Source organism: Zosterops lateralis (assembly GCF_965231275.1).
Source record: "Zosterops lateralis genome assembly, chromosome: 27".
Lineage (NCBI taxonomy): Eukaryota > Metazoa > Chordata > Aves > Passeriformes > Zosteropidae > Zosterops > Zosterops lateralis.
In genome coordinates this window covers 1,639,473-1,658,846 of record NC_139787.1, presented here as the reverse complement: position 1 = coordinate 1,658,846, position 19,374 = coordinate 1,639,473, and the positions used below count along the sequence as shown (strand labels likewise).

The 19,374-nt window shown below is 51.4% G+C and overlaps 1 protein-coding gene across 1 annotated transcript in view; it reads right to left on the bottom strand.

Moving 5' to 3' along the window:
• The window catches only part of ZNF687 (zinc finger protein 687), a 33,575-nt gene extending 15,153 nt beyond the window's left edge, over positions 1-18,422 (bottom strand). The window contains exons 1-5 of the mRNA XM_083879064.1: positions 18,238-18,422; positions 11,889-14,011; positions 7,701-7,879; positions 3,851-4,027; positions 1,384-1,546 (exon numbers count right to left, since the gene is read on the bottom strand). Coding sequence (XP_083735190.1) covers positions 1,384-1,546; positions 3,851-4,027; positions 7,701-7,879; positions 11,889-14,009 — 2,640 coding nt within the window. The 5' untranslated portion in view covers positions 14,010-14,011; positions 18,238-18,422. The remainder of the gene's footprint in view (positions 1-1,383; positions 1,547-3,850; positions 4,028-7,700; positions 7,880-11,888; positions 14,012-18,237) is intronic.
• Between the last annotated feature and the right edge of the window lie 952 nt (positions 18,423-19,374).

The following is a 19,374-nucleotide window of genomic DNA, read 5'->3' as shown; positions in this document are numbered from 1 at the left end:
CCATTTTTAACAGGAATTTTTCCATTCCTGTCTGTAGCTGTGCCTGACCTTGAGGTGCTCGACCACAGTTCATTTCTGCACTCAGAGCCCAATTCTGGGATGGAATTGTGCCTTTTTGACCAAAATTCCACCATTTTTGGCCAGAATTTTGCCATTTTCAGCTGGAATTTTGCCATTTTCAGCTGGAATTTTGCCATTTTCGAATAGAAATTTTTAATTTTTGATTGGAATTCTGTCCAGAGCCGTGCCTGACCTTGAGGTGCTCCAGCACGGTTCATTTCTGCACCCAGAGCCCAATTCTGGGCCGGAATTTTGCCGTTTTTGACCAAAATTTCACCGTTTTTAACCAAAATTTCACCGTTTTTAACCAAAATTCCACCGTTTTTGGCCGGAATTTTTTCCATTTTGTGTCAGGAATTTTTCCATTCCTGTCTGTAGCCGTGTCTGACCTTGAGGTGCTCGATCACGGCTCATTTCTGCACCCCAAGCCCAATTCTGGGCCGGAATTTCACCGTTTTTGGCCAAAATTCCACCGTTTTCGGCCGGAATTTTGCCATTTTTGGCCGGACTTTTTCCATTTTTAACAGGAATTTTTTCCATTCCTGTCTGTAGCCGTGCCTGACCTTGAGGTGCTCGACCACAGTTCATTTCTGCACTCAGAGCCCAATTCTGGGATAGAATTTTGCCGGTTTTGACCAAAATTCCACCGTTTTCGGCCGGAATTTTTCCATTTTCGACAGGAATTTTTCCATTTTTTTCTGTAACTCTTACAGAACCCGTGCTGACCTTGAGGTGCTCGAGCATGGTTAATTCCTGTACCCAGAGCTCAATTTTCAACCTCAATTTTGCAATTTTTGACCAGAATTTTGTCATTTTCAGCTGGAATTTTGCCGTTTTCAGCCAGAATTCCACCGTTTTTGGCCGGAATTTTTCCATTTTCGGCCGGAATTTTTTCCATTTTCGACAGGAATTTTTCCATTTTTTTCTGTAACTCCTAAAGGACGCGTGCTGACCTTGAGGTGCTCGAGCACGGCTCATTTCTGGGTGAAGAGCTCAATTCTCAGCCAGAATTCCATCATTTTTGACCAGAATTTTGCCAGTTTTGACCAAAATTTTTCCGGTTTTGATTGGAATTTTGCCATTTTCGAATAGAAATTTTTAATTTTTGATTGGAATTCTGTCTGTAGCCGTGTCTGACCTTGAGGTGCTCGAGCACGGTTCATTTCTGCACCCAGAGCCCAATTCTGGGATGGAATTTTGCCATTTTTGACCAAAATTCCACCATTTTTAACCCAAAATTCCACCGTTTTCGGCTGGAATTTTGCCATTTTGGACAGGAATTTTTCCATTTTTTTCTGTAACTGTTAAAGGACGCGTGCTGACCTTGAGGTGCTCGAGCATGGTGCGTTTCTGGGCGAAGAGCAGCGGGCACTGGGGGCAGCGGAAGACGCTGACGCGCTGCGGCAGCAGGTGCTGGTCAAAGTGCGACGAGAGCAGCGGCTTGTGGGTGAACACCGTGTCACACATGGCACACTTGTAAATCATCCTGCGGGGGAGATAAAGGGAGGAGAAATTGGGGAAATGGGGGGAAAAACGGGGGAAAAAATATGGGAAAAAATGGGGGGAAATTGGGGGAAAATGGGGGGAAAATGGGGGAGAAATGGGGAAAAAATTGGGAATAAAGGGAGAAAAATGGGGGAAAAAAGGGGGAGAAATGGAGAAAAAACGGGGGGGAAATGGGAGAAAATGGGGAAAAAACGGGGGAAATGGGGAAAAATGAGGGAAAACGGGGGAAAAGGAGGGGAAATGGGGAAAAAACAGGGAAAAATGGGGAAAATGGGAAAAATGCAGGGGAAAATGGGGAATAAAGGAGGAGAAATGGGGAATAAAGGGAGAAAAAATGGGGAGAAATGGGAAAACAGGGGACCATGGGGGGAAATGGGGGAAAAAAGGGGGGGGGGTGGAATTGTGGGAGAAATGGGGAAAATGGGGGGGAAAAATGGGGAGAAATGGCGGAAAAAACGGGGGAAAATGGGGGAAAAAAGGGGCAAAAACGGGGAAAAATGGGAGAGAAATGGGGGAAAAATTTGGAATAAAGGGAGAAAAAACGGGGAAAAACAGAGGAAAACGGGGAGAAAGGGGGGAAAACGGGGAAAAATGGGGGGAAAAGGGGGAGAAATGGGGTGGAAAAAACGGGGGGAGAAATGGGGGAAAAACGGGGGGAAAATGGGGAATAAAGGGAGAAAAACAGGGAAAAACAGGGGGAAAATGGGGGGAAATGAGGGGAGAAAAATGGGGGGAAATGTGGGAAAAAATGGGGAATAAAGGGAGAAAAAACAGGGAAAAACAAGGGAAAATGGGGGGGAAAAGGGGGGGAAAACAGGAAAATGGGGGAAAAAGGGGAAAAAATTCGGAAAAAACAGGGAGAAAAATGGGGGGAAACCAGGGAAAAATGGGGGGGAAATGGGGAGAATTTGCAAAAAACGGAGGGGAAGGGGAGAAAAATGGGGAGAAAGGGAGAAACAGGGAAATGGGGAGAAGTGGGAATAAATGGGAAAATGGGGAGAAATGTGGGACAAATGGGAAAAATGGGGAATAAGGGGGAAAATAGGGCTGGAAATGGGGAAAATGGGAAATGGGAAAATGGGGACAAAATGGGGGAAATGGGGAAAAATGGGGGAAAAGGGGGATTGGGGAAGGGGGAGGAGGGGAGAAGGAGGGAGAGGAAAGGGAGGGAAAAAGGCGGGAAGAGAGAAAGTGAGAGAAAAGAGAAGAGAAAAGAAAGGGAAGGAAAGGAAGGAAAGAAGAAAAGAACCACTTATTTCCAACCTTCTTATTCCCAAACCTCAACCTATTATTCCCAAATCCCCCGTCCCAACCTAAATCCCCAACCTCATATTCCCAAATCTCCCATCCCAAACTCTCATTCCCAAATCCAAAACTCTTAATCCCAAATCTCCCATCCTAAACTCTTATTCCCAAATCCCAACCCCTCATTCCTGATTTTCCCATCCAAATTTCCCAAATCTCTCATCCCAAACTTATTCCAAATTTTCCCATCCCAACCTCTCATTCCCAAATCTCCCATCCCAATTTCTCAATCCCAAATCCCCCAAACTCTCATTCCCAAATCTCCCATCCTAAACAAACTCTGATTCCCAAATCTTTCATCCCAAACTTATTCCAAATTTTCCCATCCCAATTTCTCAATCCCAAACTCTTATTCCCAAATTTCCCATCCCAAACTCTCACTCCCAAATTTCCCATCCCAATTTCTTATTCCAAATTTTCCCATCCCAACCTCTAATTCCCAAATCTTCCCATCCCAAATCTCCCATCCTAAACTCTCATTCCCAAATCTCCCATCCCACAACCTCTAATTCCCAAATCTTCCATCCCAAATCTTCCATCTTAAACTCTAATTCCCAAATCTTTCATCCCAAACCTTTTATTCCCGAATCTTCCCATCCCAAATCTCCCATCCCAACCTTTTACTCCCAAACCTTTCAACCTCTAATTCCTAAATCTTCCCATCCCAAATCTTTTATTCCCAGATCTTCCCATCCCAAATCTTCCATCCTAAACTCTAATTCCCAAATCTTTCATCCCAAATGTTTTATTCCCAGATCTTCCCATCCCAAATCTCCCATCCTAAACTCTAATTCCCAAATCTCCCATCCCAAATCTTTTATTCCGAAATCTTCCCATCCCAAATCTTCCCATCCCAAACCTCCCAACCCCAACCCCTCCTCCCACCCCACCCCAGCCCTGTTCCCTCACCCCCCAAACATCCAAAAAAACCCCAAAACTGATGAAAATGTGTGATTTTTCCCCGAGTGGGAGGACGCACTTGGACTGCTGGCTGCCGAAGCCGGGGTGCTGGGTGTACACGTGGGCGTGGGCGCTGGGGGCGGATTTGAAGGCCATGGGGCAGATGGGGCACTTGTGGAAAACCTCACAGTGCGAGCTCTGGATGTGAGACTTGATGGAATTGACGCCGCCGAAAACCACCGAGCAGCTGGGACACCTGGGGGGGGGGCCAAATAAAAACCAGGATCCCAAACCAGTCCTTGAAAAATTCCCTATTTTTCAAATTTTTTTTCAATTTTTTCAAAACCAAAATTCTAACCATTTTTCAAATTTTTTTTTTTTCAATTTTTCAAAACAAAAAATTCAAACCGGTTCTGGGGAAATTCCCAATTGGAACCTGGAAATTCCCAATTGGAAACTGGGATTTCAAACCTGTAAACTCCCAATGGAAACCAAGAATTCAAACCAGTTCTGGGGAAATTCCCAATGGAAAACAGGGATTTCAAACCTGGAAATTCCCAATGGAAACCAAGAATTCAAACCAGTTCTGGGGAAATTCCAACTGGGATCAGGATCCCAAAAAGTCTTGGGAAATTCCCAATGGAAACCAGGATCCCAAAGCGGGAAATTCCCAGTGGGAACCAGGATCCCAAAGGGGGCAATTCCCCCCTGGAGCCGGATCTCCCCAGGCCGTTCCAGGCTCTGGGAAAGGGCTCAGGATCCCAGGGGATCCCCTGGGCGCCGATTTGAAGGCCATGGGGCAGATGGGGCACTTGTGGAAAACCTCACAGTGCGAGCTCTGGATGTGAGACTTGATGGAATTGACGCCGCCGAAAACCACCGAGCAGCTGGGACACCTGGGGGGGCCAGAAATTCAAACCAGTTCAGCCTGGGGGGATTCACAATAAAAACTGAAAATACAAACCAGTGCTGGGGGGATTCCCAGTGGAAAATGGGATTTCGAACCAGTGCTGGGGGAATTCAAACCAGTGCTGGGGAAATACCCAATAGAAAACAAGGATTTCAAACCTGGAAATTCCCAATGGAAACCAAAAATTCAAACCAGTGCTGGGGGGATTCCCAGCGGAAAATGGGATTTTGAACCAGTGCTGGGGGAATTCTCAATGGAAAACGGAATTTCAAACCAGTGTTGGGAGGGATTCTCAATGGAAAATGGGATTTCGAACCAGTGCTGGGGGGGATTTCCAATGGAAAATGGAATTTCAAACCAGTGCTGGGGAGATTCCCAATGGAAACCAAAATTCAAACCAGTTCTGGAGAGATTCACAGTGGAAAACAGGATTTCGAACCAGTTCTGGGGAAATTCCCAGTGGAAAATGGAATTTCAAACCAGTTCTGGGGGGAGTTCTCAATGGAAACTGGGATTTCAAACTAGTTCTGGGGAAATTCCCAATGGAAACAGGGATTTTAAACCTGGAAATTCCCAATGGAAGCCAAAAATTCAAACCAGTTCTGGGGAAATTCCCAACTGGAACCTGGAAATTCCCAATGGAAACCAGGATTTCAAACCTGGAAATTCCCAACGGGAACCAAGAATTCAAACCAGTTCTGGGGAAATTCCAACTGGGATCAGGATCCCAAAAACTCTTGGGAAATCCCCAATGGAAAATGGGATTTCAAACCTGAAAATTCCCAATTGGAATCATGATCCTGACAAGTTCTGGGAAAATTCCCAATGGAAACCAAAAAATTCAAACCAGTTCTGAAAAAAATCCCAATGGAAACTGGGATTTCAAACCTGGAAATAACAAATGGAAACTGGGATTTCAAACCTAGAAATTCCCAATAGAAAACAGGATTTCAAACCAGTTCTGGGGAAATTCCAACTGGGATCAGGATCCCAAACAAACTCTTGGGAAATTCCCAAAGGGAACCAGGATTCCAAACCTGGAAATTCCCAATGGAAATGGGGATTTCAAACCAGTCCTGGGGAAATTCCCAACTGGGATCAGGATCCCAAACCAAGTCTGGAAAACTCCCAGTTGAAATCAGGATTCCCAAAAATTTTGAGGAAAATTCCAACCGGGATCAGGATCCAAATCACTGCTGGACTCTTGGAAAATTCCCCAAAAGGGACCAAGATCCCGACCAGGAGGAAATTCCCAACTCATTCCATGAGCAAACTCCACTTTTGGACCTTTCCATGGTCCCAACCACCTTCTCCACTGAAATTCCAATGGAATTCCCGGAAATTCCCAGAACTCCTGGAATTCCCTGGCTCCTTAGGAAGAGTCCTTAAAGAGGAACTCCAACTTGCCCAGAGAAAATTCCCACATTTCATGGGCAAACTCCATTTTTGGACCTCTCCAAGGGTCCCACCACGGAATTTCCCAACGGAATTCCCAGAACTCCCGGAATTCCTGGCATTGCATTCCCTGTCTCCCTACCTCTATCCCACCCTGCGGGAGGGTGAAACTCCAAGCTGAGGTGGAACTCCAAGTTGACCAACAGAAGTTGCCACATTCCATGAGCAAACTCCAGTTTTGGACCTTTCCATGGGTCCCACCACCCTTTTCCAATGGAATTCCTGGGAATTCCCGGAATTCATGGAATTCCCTGGCTCCCTGCCTGTATCCCACCCTACAGGAGGACTCTTTGAGGTGGAATTCCAACTTGCCCAGCAGGAAACTCTCACATTTTACGGGCAAATTCCATTTCTGGACCTCTCCAATGGTCCCACCGCCCCCTCCAACAGAATTCCAACCGAATTTCTGGGAATCACTGGGAATTCCTGGAATTCCTGACATCCCCAGCCCCGTACCTGTATCCCACCCTGCGGGAGAAGTGCAGGCAGGACTCCTTGAGGTGGAACTCCAAGTTGGCCAGCAGGAAATTCAGAGTTCCATTTCTGGACCTTCCCCATGGTCCCACCACCCTTTACCAATGGAATTCCCGGGAAATTCCTGGGAAATTCCCAGAACTCATGGAATTCCCAGAATTCCCTGGCTCCACACCTCTATCCAACCCTACAGGAGGAGTCCTTGAGGTGGAACTCCAAGTTACCCAGAGAAAATTCCCACATTTCATGGGAAAACTCCATTTTTGGACCTCTCCAATTCCCACCATGGAATTTCCCAACGGAATGCCAAGAACTCCCAGAATTCCCAGAATTCCTGGAATTCCCTGGCTCCACACCTCTATCCCACCCTACAGGAGGATGGAACTCCAAGCTGACCAACAGAAGTTGCCACGTTCCATGGACAAACTCCATTTTTGGACCTCTCCATGGGTCGCACCACCCTTTTCCAATGGAATTTCCTGGGAATTCCCAGAATTCCTGGAATTCCCTGGCTCCACACCTCTATCCAACCCTACAGGAGGAGTCCTTGAGGTGGAACTCCAACTTGCCCAGAGAAAATTCCCACATTTCACGGGCAAACTCCATTTCTGGACCTCTCCAACAACCCGCGCCCAGAATTCCAAGAGAATTTCTGGGAATTCCTTAAAATTCCTTGAAATTTTTGGAATTCCCGTCATCCCCAGCCCCGTACCTGTATCCCACCCTGCGGGAGAAGTGCAGGCAGGACTCCTTGAGGTGGAACTCCAAGTTGGCCAGCAGGAAATTCAGAGTTCCATTTTTGGACCTTCCCCATGGTCCCACCACCCTTTACCAATGGAATTCCACGGGAAATTCCTGGGAAATTCCCAGAACTCATGGAATTCCCAGAATTCCCTGGCTCCACACCTCTATCCAACCCTACAGGAGGAGTCCTTGAGGTGGAACTCCAAGTTGCCCAGAGAAAATTCCCACATTTCATGGGAAAACTCCATTTCTGGACCTCTCCAACAACCCGCGCCCCCAGAATTCCAATGGAATTTCTGGGAATTTCTGGGAATTTTTGGAATTCCCGTCATCGCCAGCCCCGTACCTGTACCCCACCCTGCGGGAGAAGTGCAGGCAGGACTCCTTGAGGTGCCCCTCGAAGTTGGCCAGCAGGAAGTTGCCCCCGCACTCGGGGCAGACGTGGGGCGGGCGGCTGCGGTGCATCCGCTGGTGCGCCCCGAAGCTGCAGCGGTTGGGCAGGATCATGGGGCACGTCGAGCACACCTGGACACGGGAAAAATTGGGGGTTGTTCAGGGAATTCGGGGAGTTTGGGGGAGTTTTGGGGGTTCTGGGGGATGTGGGAGGGTGAGGGGTTGTGTGTGGCAGGGTTAGGGATTGGGATTTTGAAAAGTTTCCAGCAGAAATCAGGATCCTAAAAAAGTGCTGGAAAAATTCCCAGCAGAAATCAGGATTTCAAAATGGTTCTGGGGAAATTCCCCACAGGGATCTGGAATTTAAAAAGGTCTGGGAAAATTCCCCACAGGGATCAGGATCCTAAAAAGTTCTGGGGGAATTCCCAGCAGGGATCAGGATTTCAAAATGGTTCTGGGATTTTGGAAAATTCCAGCAAAAAAAAAATTCCTGATCCCTGCTGGATCTGGAAAATCCCAGAAAGTTCTGGGGGAATTCCCAGCAGGGATCAGGATTTCAAAATGGTTCTGGGATTTTGGAAAATTCCAGAAAAAAAAAAAAATTCCTGATCCCTGCTGGATCTGGAAAATCCCAGAAAGTTCTGGGGGAATTTCAGCAGGGATCAGGATCCTAAAAAAGTGCTGGAAAAATTCCCAGCAGGCATCAGGATTTCAAAATGGTTCTGGGAAAATTCCCAGCAAGGATCAGGATCCTAAAATGGTTCTGGGATTTTGGAAAATTCCAGCAAAAAAAAAAAAAAAGTCCTGCTGGATCAGGATCCCAGAAAGTTCTGTGATAATTCCAGCAGGGATCAGGATCCTAAAAAAGTGCTGGAAAAATTCCCAGCAGGCATCAGGATTTCAAATCGGTTCTGGGAAAATTCCAACCGAAATCCGGAGTCCAAAAAGGTCTGGGAAAATTCCCAGCAGGGATCAGGATTTCAAATCGGTTCTGGGAAAATTCCAACCAAAATCCGGAGTCCAAAAAGGTCTGGGAAAATTCCCAGCAGGGATCAGGATTTCAAATTGGTTCTGGGGGAATTCCCATAGGGATCAGGATTTCAAAATGGTTCTGGGATTTTGGAAAATTCCAGCAAAAAAAAAAATTCCTGATCCCTGCTGGATCTGGAAAATCCCAGAAAGTTCTGGGGGAATTTCAGCAGGGATCAGGATCCTAAAAAAGTGCTGGAAAAATTCCCAGCAGGCATCAGGATTTCAAATCGCTTCTGGGAAAATTCCAACTGAAGTCTGGAGTCCAAAAAGTTCTGGGAAAATTCCCTCAGGGATCAGGATCCTAAAAAAGTGCTGGAAAAATTCCCCATAGGGATCAGGATTTCAAAATGGTTCTGGGAAAATTCCCAGCAAGGATCAGGATCCTAAAATGGTTCTGGGATTTTGGAAAATTCCAGCAAAAAAAAAAAAAAAAGTCCTGCTGGATCAGGATCCCAGAAAGTTCTGTGATAATTCCAGCAGGGATCAGGATCCTAAAAAAGTGCTGGAAAAATTCCCAGCAGGGATCAGGATTTCAAATCGGTTCTGGGAAAATTCCAACCAAAATCCGGAGTCCAAAAAGGTCTGGGAAAATTCCCAGCAGGGATCAGGATTTCAAATTGGTTCTGGGGAAATTCCCATAGGGATCATGATCCTAAAAAGTTCTGGGGGAATTCCCAGCAGGGATCAGGATCTTAGAAAGGTCTGGGAAAATTCCAACAGGGATCAGGATCCAAAATGCTTCTGGGATTTTGGAAAATTCCAGCAAAAAACTTCCTGATCAAGCAGGAATCAGGATCCCAGAAAGTTCTAGGGGAATTCCAGCAGGGACCAGGATCCTAAAAAAGTTCTGAAAAATTCCCAGCAGAAATCAGGATTTCAAAATGGTTCTGGGGAAATTCCCCACAGGGATCTGGAATTTAAAAAGGTCTGGGAAAATTCCCTCAGGGATCAGGATCCTAAAAAGTTCTGGAAAATTCCCACAGGGATCAGGATCTTAAAAAAGTTCTGGAGGAAATTCCCAGCAAAAATCAAGATCCTAAGAAGTTCTGGAAAATTCCCAGCAGAAATCAGGATCTTGAAAAGTTCTAGGGAAGTTCCTCACAGGGATCAGGATTTCAAATTGGTTCTGGGGAAATTCCAACTGAAATCAGGAGTCCAAAAAGGTCTGGGAAAATTCCCAGCAGGGATCAGGATCCTAAATGGTTCTGGGGAAATTCCATCAAGGAACGGATCCAAAAAGGTTCCGGGATTTTAGAAAATTCCCAGCAGGGATCAGGACCCCAAGAAGTCCGGGGGAAATTCCCAGCAGGGATGAGGATGGGTGGGATTGGGATGGGCTCCAGGGGACCCACGGGATGGGATGGGGACGGATCCATGGATGATGTTCTCACTGTTCTCTCGCCTTCTCCCGCCATCTCCCACCACTTTCCCATCACCTTCCCACCACCTTTCTGTCATCTCCCACCACCTTCCCACCCACTCCCACCATCTCCCACCACCATCCCACCATCTCCCACCCACTCCCACCATCTCCCACCACCTTCCCATCACCTTCCCACCACCTTTCTGTCATCTCCCACTGCTCTCCCATCATCTCCCACCTAGTCCCACCATCTCCCGCTGCTCTCCCAGCCTCTCCCACCACTTTCCCATCACCTTCCCACCACCTTTCTGTCATCTCCCACTGCTCTCCCATCATCTCCCATCATCTCCCACCATCTCCCACCATCTCCCACCCAGTCCCACCATCTCCCACCCAGTCCCACCATCTCCCACCACTTTTCCATCACCTTCCCACCACCTTTCTGTCATCTCCCACCACCTTCCCACCCACTCCCACCATCTCCCACCACCATCCCACCATCTCCCACCCACTCCCACCACCTTCCCATCATCTCCCTTCATCTCCCAGCCTCTCCCACCACTTTTCCATCACCTTCCCACCTCCTTTTTATCATCTCCCACCACCATCCCACCATCTCCCACCACCATCCCACCACCATCCCACCATCTCCCATCATCTCCCACCGTCTCCCAACCTTCTCCCGCCATCTCCCACCACTTTTCTATCACCTTCCCACCTCCTTTCTATCATCTCCCACCACCTTCCCACCATCTCCCATTGTCTCCCACCCTCTCTCACCATCTCCTGCCACCTTTCCACCACCTCCCACTGCCTTCCCACCATCTCCCACCATCTCCCACCATCTCCCACCATCTCCCACCACCACTGCACTTTCTGCACCACCTTCCCACCCTCTCCCACTGCTCTCCCATCATCTCTCACCATCTCCCACCTTCTCCACTTTCTCCCATCATCACCCACCATCTCCCAACACCCTCCCACCACCTTCCCACCACCATTCCATCATCTCCCACCACTCTCCCACCTTCTCCTATCACCTTCCCACCATCTCCCATCATCTCCCATTACCTTCCCATCATCTCCCACATTCTTCTATCATCTCCCACCACCCTCCCACCACTTTCCCATCACCTCCCACTGCCTTCCCACCGTCTCCCATCATCTCCCATCACCTTCCCACCCTCCCCCACTGCTCTCCCAGCCTCTCCCATCATCTCCAACCATCTCCCACTTTCTCCCATCAACTTCCCATCACCTTCCACCATCTCCCAACACCCTCCCACCACCTCCTACCATCTCCCACCACCTCCCACTGCTCTCCCATCATCTCCCATCATCTCCCATCATTCTTCCATCATCTTCCCACCACCTTCCCACCATCTCCCACCACCTTCCCATCATCTCCCACCACCTTCCCATCTTCTCCATGATCTTCCCACCATCTCCCACCACTCTCCCATCATCTCTCACCATCTCCCACCTTCTCCACTTTCTCCCATCATCTCCCACCACTCACCCACCTTCTCCCACCATCTCCCACAACCTTCCCAGCCTCTCCCACTGCTCTCCCACCTTCTCCCACCACCTCCCACCACTTTTCCATCACCTCCCACCACCTCCCATCTTCTCCACTTTCTCGCATCACCTTCTCATCATCTCCCATCTTCTCCCACTGCTCTCCCACCACCTTCCCACCATCTCCCACCCCATCCCACCCCATCCCACCTTCTCCCGCGCCCTCACCGTGCTGCTGCTGCTGCTGCTGCTGCTGGCCGCCCCGACCTGCTGGAAATGCGCCGCCAGCCCCGCCTTGTCCTTGCACTGCTCCTTGCACTCCAAACACCTGAAACAGCTGTAGCTGCCGCTCTGCTCCGAGCCCAGGGGCATCACCGGGACGTCCTGCCCCGAACTCCCTCCATCCTGAGCCACCTTCCCCGCCGGGAACGCCAGCGACACCAGGGGGGTGATGTCGGGCTGGCCGATCATCTGCTCCAGCGCGATGGGCCTCATCACCAGGTGGGAACACTGCATGACCAAGCCCTTGTCCTTGTGCTCCCTGGCGTGCAGCAGCAGGCTGCACTTGTTGAAGAAGACCAGGCGCTTGGTGCAGTGGTTGCAGGTGACCTCGATGCGCATGCTGCGCCGGTCGTAGTGCCGCGCCAGGCTCTTCTCCAGCGCGAAGGCGTCGCCGCACTCCAGGCACCGGTAGCCCAGCGGGGGCAGCGCCAGGCTGGACTCTGCTGGAGGGCTCAGGTTGGGTTTGTAGGTGGGTAGAAGGTTTTTGCTGTTGAGGATTTTGTTGAAGGCCTCCACCAGGCTGGATTGGCTGCGGGAGATGACGGTGCCGGCCACGCCGGGAGCCGGTTTGGACAACACCCCACCACCGCCACCACCGTTGGTTTTATTCACCAAACTCCCGTTGCTGCTCCTGCCGTCTTTGGGTAACGGCTGCGGCACCAAGTTGAGGATGTTTTTAGCCACGGATTTGCCGGATTTGGCCGGCAGCACCACGGATTTCTGCTGGGCCACGCTGGCGGCGATGAGCATGGCGCTGCTGGCGCTCTGGATGGTGGCCACGGGCAGCACCGTGCCCTTCAGCTTGGTGCCGTTGCCCAGCTGCACGCTGACGATCTTGGGACCTTCCGAGCTCCTCAGAGGGCTGGAGAGCTCTGCCCTGTCCTTGGCGGGCTCCGGAGCCTCCTGGGAACTCTGCTCGGGGGCTTTGGCAGAGGGAGGCTCCGAGTCCGAGGACACCCTGGTGACGGTCCTGGTGATGCTGCCACAGGAGGTTTTGATGGTTTTGATGCGGACTTTGAGCGGCCTGGAGGAGCTGGAGGACGGCGAGTTGGTGTTTTCTTCCTCCTCCTCTTCCTCCTCCTCCTCCTCGTCGCCGCTGGAAACGCTGCCGGGGCTCCTCGCCATGGATTTCTCCAGCATTTCCTCCTTCAGGGAGAGCTGCTTGGGGGACGGCGGGATGGGGATCCCGGGAGAGGAGAAAGGCTCCTGGGGGCTCCCAGGGGAGTGTTTGAGCTCAGAGGAGTCACCGGGAGCTGCCGGACCCGACCCAGGCCAGGCTGGAGAATCCTCGCCGGAATATCTGACAGTGACGGATTTGAGATGATCCAAAACCAGCCCTTTGGGGCTGGAGCTCCTGCCCGGAGCCTCCTCAGAGTCAGACTCCTCCTTTTTGATGGCAGGGATGGGGTGGGCTCCATCCCTGGGCTGGAAGGGCGCGGGGAAAGGGGGCTCCAAGCCCTCCGTGGTCTCTGCCATGGGTTCCTTACAATCCACGGACGCCGGGCTGGGGGAAGGAGCCAGAGCAGGAACACCCAGCGATTTCTCCTTGGCTTTGCACTCCCGGGATCTATCGATCAGCCCAGCCCCGTCCTCGCCGGGATCGGGGCTGAAATGGGAGAACAAATCCAACCCCTTGTTGCTCTTCTCCTTCCCCCAGCACTCCCCGTTGGAAGAGGCCTCCACCCCGCGGGAATTGGGTGACCTGGGCACCTCGGCAGCTCCAAAGCCGTTCTGGAGCAGCCTGGAGGCCGCGCCGTGCCCGTCCTTGGCCCGCGGCTCCTCCAGCTGCTCGGGGCACACCGTGTTCTTGACGATGACGCTGACGGCCGAGATGTCCCCGGGGTGGGGCAGGACGTGCTCGGGGCCCCCAGGGCCTGCAGCAGCAGCAGCAGGAGGAGCAGCAGGAGGAGGAGGAGGAGGGACAGCAGCCCCAGGATCCCCCGGGATGGGTTTCCCGTGCGATTCGGGCTCCTCGTGGTGGGAGTGGATGGCCTCGTTGGCGTCGATGTCGGGGATGTCGAAGGCGGCCAAGAGGTCGTCGAAGTCCGGGGTCTTCATGTCCCCCATGGCTGGAAACAGGAGAGTGGTGAGGATTGGGGTGCCAAAAGGGGATTTTGGGGGTTCCAAGAGGGGATTTGGGGTTTTCATGTCCCCCATGGCTGGGAACGGGAGAGTGGTGAGGATTGGGGTGCAAAAAGGGGATTTTGGGGGGTTCCAAGAGGGGATTTGGGGTCTTCATGTCCCCCATGGCTGGGAAATGGGGAGAGTGGTGAGGATTGGGGGTTCTGAGAGGGGATTTTGGGGTTCCAAGAGGGGATTTGGGGTTCCAAGAGGGGATTCGGGGGTTCTGAGAGGGGATTTGGGGGTTTTCATGTCCCCCATGGCTGGGAAAGGGGCAGGGTGGTGAGAGTTTGGGGTTCTGAGAGGGGATTTTGGGGTTCCAAGAGGAGATTTTGGGGTTCCAAGAGGGGATTTGGGGTTCTGAGAGTCGATTTTGGGGTTTAGAGATTGTCAAAGTCAGAGTTTCATGTCCCCCATGGTTGGAGTTTGTGGGAGGAGCTGGGGAAGGGGTGAGGGTGATGAGGATTTGGGGGTTCCAGGAGGGGATTTTGGGGTTTGCAGCCCCATAAAAAGCCCCAGAGGATCCCAGGGCTCTGCAGCCTTTTCCTTTTCCATTTTATGTCCCATTCCCTTAATTTTCTACCCTGTTCCCATTTAATTCCCATTTCCATTCCATTTTATTTCTATTTCACTTCCATTCCATTCCCATTTTTATCCCATTCCCATTTCCATTTTATTCCCATTCCACCCAAAAATCTTTTCCATCCCAAAAATCCCCCCTTTTATCCCAAAAACTCCCATCCCTAAAATCTCCATTCCCATAACTAAAGTCCTCCCTTTTATCCCAAAAATCCCCACTCCCATCTCCAAAATTCCCATTCGCATCCCTAAAACCTCCATTTCCATCTCAAAAATCCCCCTTTTATTCCAAAAATCCAGCCCCAAATTCCCGCTGGATTTGGGTTGAGAAAATCAGGAATAAAACCCCAATTCCAGCCCCAAATTCCTGCTGGATCTGAGGTGAGAAATCAGGAATAAAACCCCAATTCCAGCCCCAAATTCCTGCTGGATCTGAGGTGGGAAATTAGGAATAAAACCCCAATTCCAGCCCCAAATTCCTGCTGGATTTGGGTTGAGAAAATCAGGAATAAAGCCCCAATTCCAGCCCCAAATTCCCTCTGGATTTGAGGAGGGAAAACAAGGAAAAAACCTCAATTCCAGCCCCAAACTCCCCCCGGATCTGAGGTGAGAAATCAGGAATAAAACCCCAATTCCTGCCCCAAATTCCTGAGGCTTCTGACAAACCCAGAGCAGGTGGAATTCCGATTATTTTCCCCTCTGGAATGTGGTTTTTTCCTGCCCAAATCCCCTTTTTCCTGCCCTTTCCTGGCATGCAAAGCTCCCCCAGGTGGGGGATGAACTGGGAATTGTTTTCCAGGAGGGAATTGTGCCCTTTGTCCTCTCCCCATTCACATCCCAATTCCCGGGGAATGGCTCGGGGGATCCAGGGTTTCCCCACTCCAAATTCAGATTTTTTGGGGGAGAATAAACAGACCCGGGCCTGGAAAATCCTAAAGGATCAGTTTGGGATCAGGAGTGGGGTTTGGAAAATCCCTCCTGGCTCAGTTTTTTATGGAAAAGGAGGTGGGAAAAGCAGGACAGAGACAGACAGGGAGGGATTGTCCCAAAAATCCACCTGGGGCAGATCCCAAACTCCTCACACAGACCCCAAACTCCTCACACAGATCCCAAACTGATCCCAAACTCCTCACCCCGATCCCAAACTGATCCCAAACTCCTCACACAGATCCCAAACTGATCCCAAACTCCTCACACAGATCCCAAACTTCTCAACACAGATCCCAAATTTTCCATCCCAATCCCAAGGCTGTGACCCCCATCTGATCCTAAATCCTGATCCCCAATTCCCCAGCTTGATCCCAAAATCCCCATCCTGATCCCAAAGCCCCGATCCCAAACTCCCAATCCTAAAATCCCCATCCTGATCCCAAACTCCCCATCCCAAATCTCCAATCCCAAATCCCCATCCCAAACTCCCCATGCCAATCCTAAACTTCCAATCCCAAACTCCCCAATTCTGATCCCCCCCCCACCCCGATCCCAAATCCCCAATCCCAAAATCCCCATCCCAATCCCAAACTCCCCATCCCAAACTCCACATCCCAATCCCCAATCCCAGACTCCCCAATTCTGACCCCAAATTCCCAATCCCAAACCCCTGATCCCAAAATCCCCATCCTGATCCCAAACTCCCCATCCCAATCCTAAACTCCCAATCCCAAATTCCCCATCCCAACCTCCCCAGCCCTGTCCTTTCCCCACCCCGGCAGAGCTGCCTCCTCCCCAGGGATCCGTGTGGGATCAATTCCCGGGATTTGGAGGGAATTAAATTAATTCCCCACCATCTGCCGGCCCTGGAGCCACGGCTGGCCCCCATCCCAGGATCCTGGAAATCCCAGGAGATCCCAAAAATCCCAGCAGATCCCAAAAACCCCAGCAGATCCCAAAACCCCCCCAGGGAAGGGGACGGTTCCAGCCCTCCCAGGATTCCCACAAGGCCAGGGGGGTCTGGGCAGGTTTTCTGTTTTTGGGATTTGGGGGGTTTCCCAAATATTCAGAGTTCCAGGGTCTCCATCTGATCCTAAAATGCCAATCCCAAATTCCTCATTGCAATCCCAAACTCCCCGTCCTGATCCTGATCTCAAACTCTCCATTCCAATCCCAAATTCCCTGTCTTGAGCCAGATTTAAAAATCCCAATTTCCTGATGCCAAACTCCTCATCCTGATCCCAAACTCCCAATCCCAACCCTAAATTCCCCATCCCGATCCCAAACTCCCCATCCCAAATTCCCCATCCTGAACTGCCCATCCCAAACTCTTCACTCCAATCCCAAATTCCCCACCCCAAACTCCCCATCCTGATCCCAAACTCTCCATTCCAATCCCAAATTCCCTGTCTTGATCCCGAACTAAAAATCCCAATTTCCCAATCCCAAATTCCTCATTCTGATCCCAAACTCTCAATCCCAAACTCCCAATCCCGATCCCAAATTCCCCATCCCAATCCCAAACTCTCAATCCCAAACTCCTCATTCCCATCCCAAACTCCTCATAAGGATCCCAAACCCCCAATCCTGATCCCAAACTCCCTGTCCTGATCCCGAACTCCAAATCTCAAATTCTCCATCCCTGTCCCAAACTCCTCACACAGATCCCAAACTCCCCATCCCAAATTCCCCACCCCAAACTCCTCATCCCAACCCCAAATTCCCCATCCCAAAAACTCCCAATCCCAAATTCCCCATCCCAAATTCCCCATCCCAAATTCCCCATCCCAAATTCCCCATCCCAAACTCCCCATCCCAAACTCCCAATCCCAATCCCAATTTCCTCATCCCAAATTCCCCATCCCAAACTCTTCACTCCAATCCCAAATTCCCCATCCCAACCCCAAATTTCCCATCCCAAACTCCCAATCCCAAACTCCCCATCCCAAATTCCCCACCCCAAACTCCCCAAAATTCCATCACCGTGACCCCTCAAACCCCCAGGATTTGGGACGGGCAAGGACTGACCGCGACCCCATAAAATTTTAGGATGAGGATGATCCCGATCCTCACAAATCCCGGGATTTTTTTGGGGTTTTTTTTTGTGGGATGATCCCTCCAAACCCCGGGATTTGGGATGGGAAAGGGTGACGTGACCCTCCAAAATTCCAACTTGGGAATCAATGACGTGACCCCCCAAAATCCCGGGACTTCCAGGGGGAAAAGCTGATGATGACGCCTCCAAAATCCCGAGAATTTCTGCCCATAAACCTCAAAAATTCCAAGGATTGTGGGGATTACCATGACCCCCAGAACCCGGGATTTTGGGAGGGAAGAGGTGACGACGACCCCTCCAAACTCGGGGATTTGGGATGTTAAAGGGAGACCCCGACCCCCCAAACCCCGGGATTTTCTGAGGGAAAAGATGACGATGACCCCTCCAAACCCCGGGATTTTTTTATCCGTGACCCTCCAAAATCCCAGGGATTGTGGGGATGACCATGACCCCCCAAACCTGGGATTTTGGGAGTGAAGAGGTGACGATGACCCCTCCAAACCCCGAGATTTGTGCGGTCCCTCCCGCCCCGGGCCGGGCCCCTCAGGCCGCGCTTCCCGCCCGGGCCTCGCCCCCCCCTCCAGGCCTTGACCCCTCCGGCCCCGCTACCTGGAGCCGCGCCCGGGGCCGCTCCCTCCCCGGCTGCCGCCGCCCGGTGCCGCTCCCGGTTCCGATCGCGGTTCTCGGTCCCAGTTCCCGATTCCCGATCCCGGCCCCGGCCCGGTCCCGCTCGGGCCCCTCGGCGGCGCCGCTTCCCCTCCGCCACTTCCTGCTTGGCCCCCCCGGCCCCGCCGCCCGCCGCCGCCGCGCGTCCCGCCCTCCCCGCGCTCTCCCATTGGAGAAAACACCTGTCAATCATTTAAAACCGTATTATGATTGGTTTGTTCTGCTGTCAATCAATGCTGATCGCGGCCGTCCGCACTCTCCATTGGCTGAGCGGGACCAGCCCCTTATTGGGGGTGTTGATTGGGGAGAGCGGGTGTCATTCAATAAGCAAAGCCCCGCCCACCGCGGTGTCCGCGCTTTCTAATGGCTGCCAGCGCTGGCGCATCTCGCTTCTGATTGGCTAAAAGCGCTGTCTATCAATTGCCCCCCGCCTCGTCTCGCTTCTCATTGGTCAAGGTGCGCTGTTTATCAAGCGCGGGTTCCGGCCGCCATTGGCCTGTGGGAGCGTCCATGGCGGCGGCTCCGAACCGGGAGCTCCAATTGGGCGCGGGATTTGTCCCTCAGCGCCAGAACCCGCCCGGAATGACTTCAGCTGCCTCCTCCCATTGGCTCCCAGAGCCGTCAATCACAGAGGCGTCTGAGAGGATGTCTCGCCCACATCCGCCTGATGCGCGATTCCATTGGTGGAGATCGCTGTCACTCAAAGTAGCGTCTGTTTCTTCGCTCTCCCATTGGCTGGGGTGCCCAAAAGCCCGCCAAGAAAATCCCCTTCGTTGATTGGTCCGTAGAGATGCCGCTCATATTTAATCCCGCCTTCTTCGCTATTTTATTGGTCAACATCAGTCTCCCCCGCCCGCTGATTGGTTGATTCTGTTGTCAATCAACCTGCAGGCCGCGCCCCTCAGGCTCACTGTAAACAGCCCGCGGGGGATGCCGGGAGCTGCTGCAGGAATTGCAGAATTCCAGTGGCGCAAATCCAGGGAATTCCAGAATTCCATTGGCCCGAGTCCAGAAACTCCTCTTATTAGTCCCACAATTCCCAAAAAATTCCTTTTATTCCCAAGAAATTCCTTTCATTCC